This window comes from Salvelinus sp. IW2-2015, linkage group LG23 (assembly GCF_002910315.2).
Source record: "Salvelinus sp. IW2-2015 linkage group LG23, ASM291031v2, whole genome shotgun sequence".
Lineage (NCBI taxonomy): Eukaryota > Metazoa > Chordata > Actinopteri > Salmoniformes > Salmonidae > Salvelinus > Salvelinus sp. IW2-2015.
The window spans coordinates 37629898-37644439 of NC_036863.1; the positions used below are offsets into that span (position 1 = coordinate 37629898).

The window sequence follows — 14542 nt, forward strand, 5'->3', positions numbered from 1 at the left end:
CAGAGAATACCACAAATGCAAAATGCTTGAGCCAGGATTTTCCTCAGGATGCTTTCCAAACACACTGGGCAGACAATATTCCCCTTTCAGCAGGACATATAACCTAAAATTACAAGGCCAAATATGCACTGGAGTTGCTTACCAAGATGACATTGGATGTTCCTGAGTGGCTAAGTTGAACTTAAATTGACTTAAATCCAATGGCAAGACTTAAATGCCGCTGTCAAACAATTATCAACAACAACTTTAATAGAATTAATTGTCCAATATTGTACAATCCAGGTGTTTAAAGCTCTTGAGCCCTACGAAGAACGACTTACAGCTGTAATCGCTGGCCACAATGTGATTAAACATACTGCTTCAAAGTTTGGGTGGTACTTAGAAATAAATATCCTTGTTTTTGAAAGAAAAGCATTGTTTTGTCCCTTTTTTTTTAAAAATGACATCAATTTATTAGAAATACAGTAGAACATGTTGTAAATGACTTATTGTAAGCTGGAAACGCCGTTTTAAATTTTTTGTACCAAATGGAATATCTACGTAGGTGTACAGAACCTGTTATCAGCAATCTACTACCTGTGTTCCATGGCAAACGTTGTGTTAGCTATCCAGGTTTATGCTTTTTAAAAGGGCTTAATTGATCATTAGAATAACCGTTTTTGCAAATGGTGTTAGCACAAGGCTGAAACTGTTGTGCTGATTTTAAAGAAGCAATAAAAACTGGCCTTCTTTAGACTAGTTGAGTATCTGGAGCATTCACATTTGTGGGTTTTGATTACAGGCTCAAAATGGCCGAATACAAAGACAAAAAAGACGCCTCACAAGTCAATATGGCCAGCTTCATAATAGTACCCGCGAAAGCACCATCCTCAACTAGAGGTCGACCGATTTTGATTTTCAACGGGCCGATACGATTTAATTGGAGGACCAAAAAAAGCCGATACCGATTTAAAATAAACTAAAAGTTTATTTGTCACATACACATGGTTTAGCAGGAATGTTAATGCGAGTGTACGAAAGCTTGTGCTTCTAGTTCCGACAATGCAGGTATGATAACCCAACAAGTATCTAACCTAACAATTCCACAACTACTACCTTATACAACCACAGTGTAAAGGGATAAAGAAATGTACATAAAGATATATGAATGAGTGATGTACAGAACGGCATAGGCAAGATGCAGTAGATGGTATGAGACAAGTATATATACATATGAGATTGAGTAATGTAGACTTAACATATGTGGCATACGTTTAAAGTGGCTAGTGATCATGTAATTAACATAAGATGGCAAGAATGCAGTAGAGAAAAGAGTAGCAGTTATAGTACATACTACATAGTGATGATGGCGTAATGTAAGGGTATGTAAACATTATTTAAGTGGCATTGTTTAAGAAGTGGCTAGTGGTACATTTTACATAATTTCCATCATTCCCATCTATTAAAGTGGCTGGAGTTGACAGTAATGTTGGCGCGGCCACTAAATGGTAGTTGGTGGCTGTTTAACAGTCTGATGGCCTTGAGAAGAAGCTGTTTTTCAGTCTCTCGGTCCCTGCTTTGATGCACCTGTACTGACCTCGCCTTCTGGATGATAGCGGGGTGAAAGCAGGCAGTGGCTCGGGTGGTTGTTGTCTTGATGATCCTTATGGCCTTCCCTGTGTACATCGGGGTGGTGTAGGTGTCCTGGAGGGCAGGTAGTTTGCCCCCGGTGAGTGCAATTGTGCAGACCTCACTACCTCCTCTGGAGAGCCTTACGTTGTGGGCGGAGCAGTTGCCGTACCAGGCGGTGATATCAGCCCGAACAGGATTGCTCCGGTGTGGCATTCTGTAGAAGTTTGTGAGTGCTTTGGTGACAAGCCGAATTTCTTCAGCCTCCTGAGGTTGAAGAGGCGCTGCTATATATAAATATATATATATAAAAAATTTTTTTAAATGTTATTTAGTTGTGAAATAATTGACCATTACAACAATACTGATAAACTATTTTTTCACTTAATATACATACATCAATCAAATCAATTTTAGCCTCAATAAATAATGAAACATGTTCAAATTTGGGTTTTAAATAAAGCAAAAACAAAGTAAAAGTGCAATATGTGCCATGTAAAAAAGCTATAACGTATAAGTTCCTTGCTCGAACAGAAAACATATGAAAGCTGGTGGTTCCTTTTTATACAATGAAGTCTTTCAATTTCACAGGTACAGAAGTTTTTAGGTTGTAGTTATTATAGGAATTATAGGACTATTTCTCTCCTATACCATTTGTATTGTCATTAACCTTTGACTAATGGATGTTTCTTATAGGCATTTAGTATTGCAGTGTATACAGTAACAGCTTCCGTCCCTCTCCTCGCCCCTAACCTGGGTCGAACAGAACACATCGACAACAGTTACCCACATGCAGAGCTAAGGGGAACAACCAACTCCAAGTTCTCAGATGCGAGTGACGTTTGAACGCCTATAGCGCGCACACCGCTAACTAGCTAGCCATTTCACATTGTTACACCAGCCTAACTCGGGAGTTGATAAGCTTGAAAGTCTAAACCGCGGCAATGCTTGAACAACAAAGAAAGGCTGCTGGCAAAACGCATGAAATGCTTACGAGCCTGCTGCTGCCTACAGAATGCTCATCAGACTGCCTCGTATCAAATCAATAGACTTAGTTTATAACAATAACACACAGAAATAACGAGCTAGGTCATTAATATGGTCGAATCGAAACGATCATCTCGAAAAATAAATGTATTTTTCAGTGCAAATACAGAACGCCGTTCCGTATTTTATCTAACGGGTGGCAATCCATAAGTCCTAAATATTCCTGTACATTGCACGCCTTCAGTGTTATGTCCATAATTAGTAAAAATTGCTGGAAAATTAGGCGGCCCAACTGGTTGCATATACACTACTCTTGCGTGCAATGAACGCAATAGAAGTGAACACAATTTCACCCTGGTTACATATTGCCTGCTAACCTGGATTTTTCTTTTAGCTAAATATGCAGGTTTTTAAATAATATATACTTCTGTGTATTGGATTTTAAGAAAGGCCATTGATGTTTTATGGGTTAGGGTCAACTTGGAGCAACGATACGCACCGCATCGATTATACGCAACGCAGGACACGCTAGATAAACTAGTAATATCATCAACCATGTGTAGTTAACTAGTGATTATGATTGATTGTTTTCTATAAGATAAGTTTAATGCTAGCTAGCAACTTACCTTGGCTTACTGCATTCGCGTAACAGGCAGGCTCCTCGTGGAGTGCAATGTAATCAGGTGGTTAGAGCGTTGGACTAGTTAACTGTAAGGTTGCAAGATTGAATCCCCGAGCTGACAAGGTAAAATTGTCGTTCTGCCTCTGAACGAGGCAGTTAACCCCACCGTTCCTAGCCGTCATTGAAAATAAGAATGTGTTCTTAACTGACTTGCCTAGTTAAATAAAGATTAAATAAAAGTGTAAAAAAAAAAAAAAAATACTGATTTCCGATTGTAATAAACTTGAAATCGGCCTGATTAATCGGTCGACATCTAGTCTCAACGTCAACAGTGAAGAGGCGACTCCGGGATGCTGGCCTTCTAGGCAGAGTTCCTCTGGCCAGTGTCTGTTCTTTTGCCCCTCTTAATCTTTTTTTTTTCCTTTTTATTGCCAGTCTGAGGGCTTTTTTCTTTGCAATTCTGCCTAGAAGGCCAGCATCTCGGAGTCGCCTCTTCACTGTTGACGTTGAGACTGGTGTTTTTGCGGTACTATTTAATTAAGCTGCCACTGCATATTTAGCTAAAAGAAATCCAGGTTAGCAGGCAATATTAACCAGGTGAAATTGTGTCAYTTCTCTTGCGTTCATTGCACGCAGAGGTAGTGTATATGCAACAGTTTGGGCCGCCTAATTTGCCAGAATTTTACGTAATTATGACATAACACTGAAGGCTGTGCAATGTAACAGGAATATTTAGACTTATGGATGCCACCCGTTAGATAAAATACGGAACGGTTCTGTATTTCACTGAAAGAATAAACATTTATTTTCGAGATGATCGTTTCCGGATTCGACCATATTAATGACCTAAGGCTCGTATTTCTGTGTGTTATGTTATAACTAAGTCTATGATTTGATAGAGCAGTCTGACTGAGCGATGTAGGCAGCAGCAGGCTCGTAAGCATTCATGCGTTTTGCCAGCAGCTCTTCTTTGTGCTTCAAGCATTGCGCTGTTTATGACTTCAAGCCTATCAACTCCCGAGATTAGGCTGGTGTAACCAATGTGAAATGGCTAGCTAGTTAGCGGGGTGCGCGCTAATAGCGTTTCAAACGTCACTCGCTCTGAGACTTGGAGTGGTTGTTCCCCTTGCTCTGCATGGGTAACTGTTGTCGATGTGTTCCTGGTTCGAGCCCAGGTAGGGGCGAGGAGAGGGACGGAAGCTGTACTGTTACACTGGCAATACTAAAGTGCCTATAAGAACATCCAATAGTCAAAGGTTAATGAAATACAAATGGTATAGAGAGAAATAGTCCTATAATTCCTATAATAACTACAACCTAAAACTTCTTACCTGTGAATATTGAAGACTCATGTTAAAAAGGAACCACCAGCTTTCATATGTTCTCATGTTCTGAGCAAGGAACTTATACGTTAGCTTTTTTACATGGCACATATTGCACTTTTACTTTGTTTTTGCATTATTTAAACCAAATTGAACATGTTTCATTATTTATTTGAGGCTAAATTGATTTGATTGATGTATTATATTAAGTGAAAATAAGTGTTAATTCAGTATTGTTGTAATTGTCATTATTTCAAATAAATAACATTTAAAAAAATTTTTTTATATATATATATTTATATATAGCAGCGCCTCTTCAACCTCAGGAGGCTGAAGAAATTCGGCTTGTCACCAAAAGCACTCACAAACTTCTACAGATGCACAACCGAGAGCATCCTGTCGGGCTGTATCACCGCCTGGTACGGCAACTGCTCCGCCCACAACCGTAAGGCTCTCCAGAGGGTAGTGAGGTTGCACAATGCATCACCGGGGGCAAACTACCTGCCCTCCAGGACACCTACACCACCCGATGTCACAGGGAGGCCATAAGGATCATCAAGGACAACAACCACCCGAGCCACTGCCTGTTCACCCCGCTATCATCCAGAAGGCGAGGTCAGTACAGGTGCATCAAAGCAGGGACCGAGAGACTGAAAAACAGCTTCTTCTCTCAAGGCCATCAGACTGTTAAACAGCCACCACTACCATTTAGTGGCCGCTGCCAACATACTGACTCAACTCCAGCCACTTTAATAATGGGAATTGATGGAAATTATGTAAAAATGTACCACTAGCCACTTTAAACAATGCCACTTAATATAATGTTTACATACCCTACATTACGCATCTCATATGTATATGTATATACTGTACTCTTTATCATCTACTGCATCTTGCCATCTTATGTAATACATGGATCACTAGCCACTTTAAACTATGCCACTATGTTTACATACCCTACATTACTCATCTCATTGTATATACTGTACTCTATACCATCTACTGCATCTTGCCTATGCCGTTCTGTACCATCACTCATTCATATATCTTTATGTACATATTCTTTATCCCTTTACACTTGTGTGTATAAGGTAGTAGTTGTGGAATTGTTAGGTTAGATTACTTGTTGGTTATTACCTGCATTGTCGGAACTAGAAGCACAAGCATTTCGCTACACTCGCATTAACATCTGCTAACCATGTGTATGTGACAAATAAATTTTATTTTATTTTTAAATCGGTATCGGCTTTTTTTGGTCCTCCAATAAATCGGTATCGGCGTTGAAAAATCATAAATCGGTCGACCTCTAGTTGAGACTGGTGCTTTGCGGGTACTATTTAATGAAGCTGCCAGTTGACTTGTGAGGCGTCTGTTTTGTCTTTGTTTCTGGCCATTTTGAGCCTGTAATCAAACCCACAAATGCTGATGCTCCAGATACTCAACTAGTCTAAAGAAGGCCAGTTTTATTGCTTCTTTAAAATCAGCACAACAGTTTTCAGCTGTGCTAACACCATTGCAAAAGGTATTCTAATGATCAATTAGCCTTTTAAAAGCATAAACCTGGATTAGCTAACACAACGTGCCATTGGAACACAGGAGTGATGATTGCTGATAACAGGTCTCTGTACACCTACGTAGATATTCCATTTACAAAAATAAAACGGCGTTTCCAGCTACAATAGTCATTTACAACATTGTCTACTGTATTTCTAATAAATTTGATGTCATTTAAAAAAAAAAGGGACAAAACATATGCTTTTCTTTCAAAAACAAGGATATTTATTTCTAAGTGACCCCAAACTTTTGAACGGCAGTATGTTATAATCACATTTGGCAGCGATTACAGCTGTGAGTCGTTCTTCGTAGGGCTCCAAGAGCTTTAAACACCTGGATTGTACAATATTTGCAAATAATTCTATTAAGTTGGTTGTTGATAATTGTTTGACAGCCATTTAAGTCTTGCCATGGATTTAAGTCAATTTAAGTCAAAACTAGGCCACTCAGGAACATCCAATGTCATCTTGGTAAGCAACTCCAGTGCATATTTGGCCTTGTATTTTAGGTTATTGTCCTGCTGAAAGGGGAATTTGTCTGCCCAGTGTGTTGGAAAGCAGTCCTGAGGGAAAACCTGGCTCAAGCATTTTGCATGTGGTTAGCGAGTTTTTTTTGGAATAAAAATAAACTAGTCCTTGCCGATGACAAGCATACCCACAACATGATGCAGCCACCACCGTGCTTGAAAATATGAAGCGTGGTACTCAGCGATGTGTTGGATTTGCCTCAAACATAACGCTTTGTATTCAGGACTAAAGTTCATTTCTTTGCCACATTTTCTGCAGTTTAACTTCAGTGACTTATTGCAAACAGGATGCATGTTTTGGAATATTTTTATTCTGTACAGGCTTACTTCTTTTCACTCTGTCATTTAGGTTTGTATTATGGAGTAACTAAAATGTTGATCCATCCTCAGTGTACTCCTATCACAGCCATTAAACTCGAACTATTTTAAAGTCACCATTGGCCTCAAGGTGTAATCCCTGAGCGGTTTCCTTCCTCTCCGGCAACAGAGTCAGGAAGGACGCTTGTATCTTTGTATTGACTGGGTATATTGACACACCATCCAAAGCATAATTAATAACTTCACCATGCTCAAACAGATATTCAATGTCTACTTTGTTTACACATCTCAAATGCACAAATTTGTTTACATCCCTGTTAGTGAGCATTTGACATTTGCTGAAATAATCCTTCCACCTGACTGGTGTGGCATATCAAGAAGCTGATTAAGCAGCATGATCATTAACACAGGTTCACCTTGTGTTGGGGACAATAAAAAAGGCCACTATAAAATGTGCAGTTGTCACAAAACAATGCCACAGATGTCTCAAGTTGAGGGAGCGTGCAATTGGCATGCTGACCGCAGGAATGTCCACTAGAGCTGTTGCCAGAGAATTTAATGTTAATTCGTTTTAGAGAATTTGGAAGTATGTCCAACCTGCCTCACAACCGCAGACCAGGTGTATGGCGTCGTGTGGTCGAGCAATTTGCTGATGTCAATGCTGTGAACAGAGCGCCTGGTATGGGCAGGCATAAGCTACGGACAATTGCATTTTATCAACGGCAATTTGAATGCACAAAAATACTCCAACCAGATCCTGAAACCCATTTCGAGGCCCATTTTATTTTTAGGTATCTGTGACCAACAGATTCATATCTGTATTCCCAGTCATGTGAAATCCATAGATCAGGGTCTAATGAATTTATTTAAATTGACTGATTTCCTCATAATTATTATTATATTTTTAAATCTATGAAATGGTTGCACGTTGCATTTATATCTTTGTTCAGTATAGAATTGTTTATATATATTTTCGGTTTGGAAGACAAGTAATTACTGGAAGCTTTGATGCAAACCTACATTCTCCAACACCATACGTCTTGCAAGAATAAGTAGTAAGTATGTGATCTTTCCAGCTCCTCTAGAAATAGACTGTTTTTGGAGACCCTCCAATCGAGGAACAAAACCATATGCTACACTCAAGACAACGAGCATACCCAAATCATTTCTGTCCACTCTGTAAGCTAGAAAACAATTTAGAGAGCTCAAAATCACATGTAGAAATGTTGGGCAGTTAACTAGTCCTTAACACCAGACGCTGAACACATGATTCCTCTATGAACACCAGCATGTACTTGAACATGCTTTCATTTTCCCCTCCACCCTCAGTACACTTGGTAGAGACATTGGTCGAGACCGACTTACAGATCTGCTGTCAGGCAATGAAAACGTAGCAGTCTTGTGTGAAGGGCCTTCAGTGGAGTGATATAATACAACTGTACATAATCTCACCACTCCGTTTTTCTTAGATTCAAATTAAGCGAATGGAAAAAGGCAGAGCATGATGGGAATCTCTTTTTTCCTTTCCTCTGTTCAATTTGTTTTTCCTTCCCTCTCCCCTCAATGTGACTGAGGGGCAGGAATGTCCTTATTTTTTGGCAGAGCTCTTATCTTTCTAAATCCTTAACTCACCTTTCCCATGATCTGATTCCCTCAGCGTATCTGGATGCATGTGCATAACTCATGACTAAACCACTCCGTGTCACTCACACAGCTATCATTCCCCAACCCTGAAACATACTTGCCAGTTGCAGTCATACAAAAACACATTAACACCGCAATTTCAAACCGCCACATATCACACAGCCAGAGGCACACCCTGCTTGGATGTTTCCCTCCGATTCTCCCCAGCCCCATCTATGTTTAGTCTCATCTGAGTCTACACTCTTTTTACCACATTTACTCTCACCCAGAATTCCTGGCATTCCCTTGGTCCGATTGCCAATGTGTTCTGTTTGTCAACGCGTTCTGATTGTGTGAGCTGCAAACTCAAAACTGAGAAATGGCCTCGAGTAGGCACAGACATACAGTAGCATACACCACCCTGAAAGGTTCATCATGCATCTGGAGTAATGTTAGGAGGTTAAAGGTTAGAGAGATGCAGAGCGGGGCTGGATAAAATGGCAAGGTTATGGATGACAAGTGCATGATTGCCAAGAGTGAAAGGAAACACGTTATGGTCACAATGAGCTGCCTGCTGTTTGAAGGAAAAAGRGAGAAACAGCTGAGTCAGTATGAGTTCTTTCTGCCAAGGCAGAGTTGGAGTAAAGAACTGACTCAGGTCTTTCCGCTCTGAAAGCCTGACCAGTCGACCCACCTCACACAAAAATGGCAGGGATTTTTATGCCTTTGTAATCTTTGGGTAAATATATTTTCATGATGGAAAAATGCTTTAGGTGTAGATTTAAAACAACTGAAACCAGATAAAAAGTGTGTAGAAAAGATAATGGACCTTCATTTTTAAATATAATCTGAGAAGTAAACATCAGCCAAATAATAGCTAGACATTCAGGAAGAATTTAAAATTCCAAAAACCATGAATTTAGCATTATTGACTTCATGTTTGAGCAAAAGATCATTAGCCATGGCAAAAGGCATAGAATTGCAGGAAATTCGTTTTAAAATTGCAATATTTTCTCTCAGCTGCATGCCAATCTGTAGAATTACAAGACATTTGCTTTAAAAACTGCAAAAATGTCTCAGCTCAATGGAGAAATTTGTAGAATTTCAGGAAATTGGATTTTAAAAAAGCAACAAAAAAAAGTCTCTACACTGCCAAGATGGGGGACTCAAATTCTCTAAAATGTAGCCGTGCCAACAGGCTGACCGCGTCAATTTTTTATTTAACTAGGTAAGTCAGTTAAGAAAAGTTATTATTTACAATGACGACCTATCCCATCCAAACCCTAACCCAGACAACGCTGGGCTAATTGTGTGCCGCCCTATGGGACTCCCGATCACGGCCAGTTGTGATAGAGTCTGGAAACTAACCAAGGTCCTCTAGCCCTAAGGCAGTGCCTTAGACCGCTGCGCCACTCGGGAGCCAACTTGCCACGACCTCTGCAACGCCCCCTACCACACCCACGCCCCCTTTTGATCCAGGAAAAAACCCTGAAACACTATTGGTTAACCAGTCAGCACAATCTACCACAAACACACATTTATACATTACAACATACTGTGTATTGGCAAGACAATATTTACTGGGTATTGTCCTAACTTTTCATTTTCATGATTTAGAAAACAAATCTGGACAGCCCAAAAGCAGCGAGTTAGCCTATACACTGAAATTGTGAATTAACCGGGTGAAATGTTTCAGGCAGGGTGGTAACAGCCTCACACAGCCAAGTATAAACACAGCTGGTCAGAACTATTGTAGCCTTTCATCATTGCTTCCCCAGGAGAGCATTACCACTCCCTCCACACTAAGTCAGTCATGATGGATGACATTCAATACAGAGGATCCCATTCCTGGAGTGGCTGTCAAATTGACCCCTTCAAAAAGGAAGGCTAGTGTCAGCTTAGTTCACACCAAAGGGAAACGCACAACTGATTGAAAATAGGTGTGCAGAACAGTGCTACAAATGCAGGTGTGACACACCCACAATTTTGAGCAGAAAAGTCATACTATTTCACACAAGATCAGCATTATAACATATACAGCATCTGCTTTTCATCTGACACCCAAACACTTTATTTTCCATATGCACTACTGGAATGCAGGATAAAGTGATTGCACACAGTCTGAGTAGTCACAAAATGTAGCTACAATAGCACAGCTCAATGTTTAACTAGTTTTACTTGTTCAAAGTGTAGGAAATAAATCCTGAACGGTTACTATAAAACAGCTTGGTGTGGTGTTTGTCAGAGCAGTGGAGAAGGCTGGAATTTAATACTGAACATTGCACTGTCAAACTGTAGATTGCTGCAAGTAAAATGATTCAGCAGAGCAATGGTTATGATCAAGCATAGTTTTGGTGAAGCAAAGGTTCACACCACAGACAACCACTACATATGTATGAGTGTATGTTTCTGGCATCAGTTAAACATGATATAAACCCCAATAGTTGGTCAGGAAACACTGTAGAATCGCTGTCCAGGTATTCTCCATTAATGTGGGAATCAATGTAGCTATGAGAGCAATGTCAGTTAATAATTGATTGAACCAGACAGCCACTTCTGCAGTTTGTACCAGGAGAGAGGATGCACTGCTCCTTGGTTTCTATGGGACCTCTGAGGGGAGGTGACATTCTACAATAAAAGTCCTCTACTTACATACAGTGTAATGAATAGATTACATATTTTCTGAGGGTCAGCGCAAGGTTCAGGCTAGACTGTTCTTTCATACATAGGTCTGTATGGGAGCATTATAAAAGCATAGGCGATAGAAAAGTGTGTTTGGTCAAGCTAACAAGTTTACTGCATGAACAGTCTCAGTCAAAGAACATGGGCAGACCAAAGTTCAACACAAAATGAAAGCCACTCCCCTCCCATACTGTCACACACTGAACATCTGATCCAAAGACAAACAATTAATAAAAAAGACAAATATGAATATACTGAGAGAAAAAAAAAACAAGAGTTCATGGATCACTGATGATCCTCCAACAAATAAGATATGATTATCCTTGGACTAGGGATGTGCACAATTGTTCTTAACGTTTAAACTGACATTTGTTATCTTTTAGCGATAAAAATTAAATGACATGAATTCACAGTTCAGATATGTTCTGGCGTATAACCGCTAGGGGGCAGTGCAGTTCAATTTACCAAAGTCCTGGCTACTTTTCAGTCAGCGCTCACCTTACTGCTGTCCCCCACCCACTCAGCAACGATGGTAGTTAATGCCATTTTAGGTTCTCTGCGGTGTCCCTCTCCATGTTCTCAGTACATGGGACATCATGTCCCACCTCTCATCAATGTGATGGCTTAGTGCAGTGATGCATGACAGCGTGTTGATACATCCAACAATCTGTTAACGCGTTGTACACGCAAAACAATCATTGTACAATTTCTCCATCCAGGCGTCACGTTCGATTTTTTTTTTCGACATGGCATCTTGTAGTCTGGTTCTAGATATGCCATCAGGGCAGTGAAGACAACATCAGGGTTGGAAATTAACGCCGGCCAAATGCGGGTAGATTTTGTCATTGGCGGGTCAGAATGTATATACTGTTTTTTAAATAATTTTTTAAATCCAAAGTCCACATGTAGAAGTTGGTTGAATTGACAAGAAAGGCTAACAGTGTGACTGTCCTCATATTTCTTGGCCAGTTACATCGTTTTGTTCACATGCTAGGTTGTGCTTCAATGTTTGGTTGCAGAAAACTCAAACTTCTGCTGCTAGGAAGACATCCACAATCAGAGATGGTTTTCATCACAGAAAAGGGAGTGCCCAGTTACCCCGGTAACAGCCCATTCTTTAAAGGGCCAGCTGAAAATGTGTGACTCTCCTAGGGTGTGTTCATTCACTGTGGGTGAGGGCTCTGGGCGTTAGTAAATTCTGAACGTTGTCAGATTGTCTTTTCATAAATTCATAAATTTAGAGCGTTTCACTCTTGGAGCATTCAGAGAGCACACTGGGAGCTCTGGCCAGGTGTAGGGTTGATCCAAGTGTTCTGACCTCACAACAGCAGTCAAGCACCCAAGCTAACTGGCTAAAGTTGGCTAACTTGTTGGCTACTTCCAGACATAAATGAGAGAATACCTCACTGACTGTTTAACTTGACCTAGCAGAGCTGGTTAGGCTGTTTACGTTATCTAACGCGTTGCTGACTAACTGTGCTGATGGCAACAATTTACTTACTTTTTTTTTTTGCAGATGTTTACTGACACCGGTCATATTCAACGGGAGTTGCCCGTTCGTAAATTCATCAGTTATTTCAGCACTCTGGCACACTCGAGAGTGCTCTGAAAATCGGAATAGATAGCCAGAATGAATTTATATACACCCCCCTAATGATTGCAATAATGTGTGATTGCGGCTCGCAATTCGGGGCGTTCCTGCATGTGGGTATTCCTACATCTGCATGAGCAAACCTCCTTGAGCATCCCATTGATTCCTGCATGGACRCCCCACCCGCACTACCATTTTTCCAACTGTAAACAAGGATGACGTGCGGAGCGCTTTATATCCGTGGAAAATCATTTGAAAGATGCAGATCTCCTCATACTAACGTTAAAACATTGTTGCATTAGGTACTTGTTTAACTTTATTTTTCCTTTTATGATGACCAGTTAGTGGTAGTTGTGATAAAATGACAGTGCAGTTAATTTTGTTAAAATATTATTAATTTAATTGATTATTAATTAATTAAATATTGTTTTTAACATAGAGTTATTGATTCCAATGTTGTTCACACCTCTACTTGACCTTCATTACAGAGGAGCTTGCTAACTAAGATAGTTAGCTATCCTCTAACAGTGCTAGCTCAGTAGCGACAATGAATGGTTAACAGCCCATCCTTTTAATTCCCTGGGGGATTCATTAAAACATTCCCAGTTATCCTAGTTAGATAGCTTGCCATCTAGCTTGTTACACGGGACTGGGACTCACCTGTTAAGAAAGGCGTTGCCAAAAGCGTTGAGTTTTCTGAAGGGTTTCTTGGGGTCAACTACTAGAGCGTTGCCTGGGATCTGCCCCTCCTGCTCTCCATGCATGACCGCTATGAAGGAGTCGGTGGTCGGTTCGGGCCCTATCCGCATGCCGGGAAAATCTTGCTCCATAAGATGCCGGATAAATGTGGTTTTACCCGTGGAGTATTGGCCAACCAAGAGCACCATAGGCTTGTTGTCGAAGTCGGCATCTTCCAAAGCCGGTGAATGGAAATCGTGGAAGTGGTAGGTATCTTCCAAGGGAAAGAGTTTGGTCTTATACAGTTTTTTCAGCCCCTCCGACACATTTTGGATTAGTTCTGGGTCCTTCTTGCCATTCCGTTTGAACATGGTGCACGAATTCACAACTATTGTAGATTTACTTGTCGTTTCAATGTAGTTGTTCAATGTAGTAAAGTTGATGATATCGCTGGCTAACGACTCCGTGGCTGTCCCGGGTGCGGTAATAAGTTTGAATGAGTAAATTTGTTAGCCAGGCAAGTTAGCCTTCTACCCTTGTTTAGCTAACTAACACTCGAACTGAAACTTCAAGGCTGGCTAGCAGCAGACCAAGAAACTCCCTTGTCAGACACCCTCTCCTCTGTGCTTCTACAATCACAAATTCGGTGTCGAGCATTCCTAGTGGAACGTCAGAAGGCTAGTAAATTTATGGGGGAAATGCAAAAGGAGGTGGTTTCAAATTAAAAGCCCCCTCTCTACAAGTCTGATGAGCACATGCTTTATGAATTCGAAAGGGAAACCCCAACCATTCTGGTCTGACCTGTTAGTGACAGTTGATAAACTGTTATCGTTCACATTTATTACACCCTTGATTTTGAGTAAATTACATTGAAGCAATATAGCCTAATAATTCCCTGAAAAAATGTTTTCCTGATGGGAAAAACGGCTATGGATTTTTTTTGTGTTACATCTTCACAAGGAGAATGTGTATTTTTTGCATTACCCACTTATGTTCTTGTGTGTATCCATTCTCAGTCAGTCATCTTTCTT

General features: G+C 40.4%; 1 protein-coding gene across 1 annotated transcript in view; it reads right to left on the reverse strand.

Annotated features, from left to right (window-relative positions):
• LOC111951042 (EH domain-containing protein 1) overlaps nucleotides 1-14142 on the reverse strand; it is a 24908-nt gene extending 10766 nt beyond the window's left edge. The window contains exon 1 of the mRNA XM_023969014.2: nucleotides 13494-14142. Within this exon, the coding sequence (XP_023824782.1) occupies nucleotides 13494-13882 (389 nt within the window). The 5' untranslated portion in view covers nucleotides 13883-14142. The remainder of the gene's footprint in view (nucleotides 1-13493) is intronic.
• Between the last annotated feature and the right edge of the window lie 400 nt (nucleotides 14143-14542).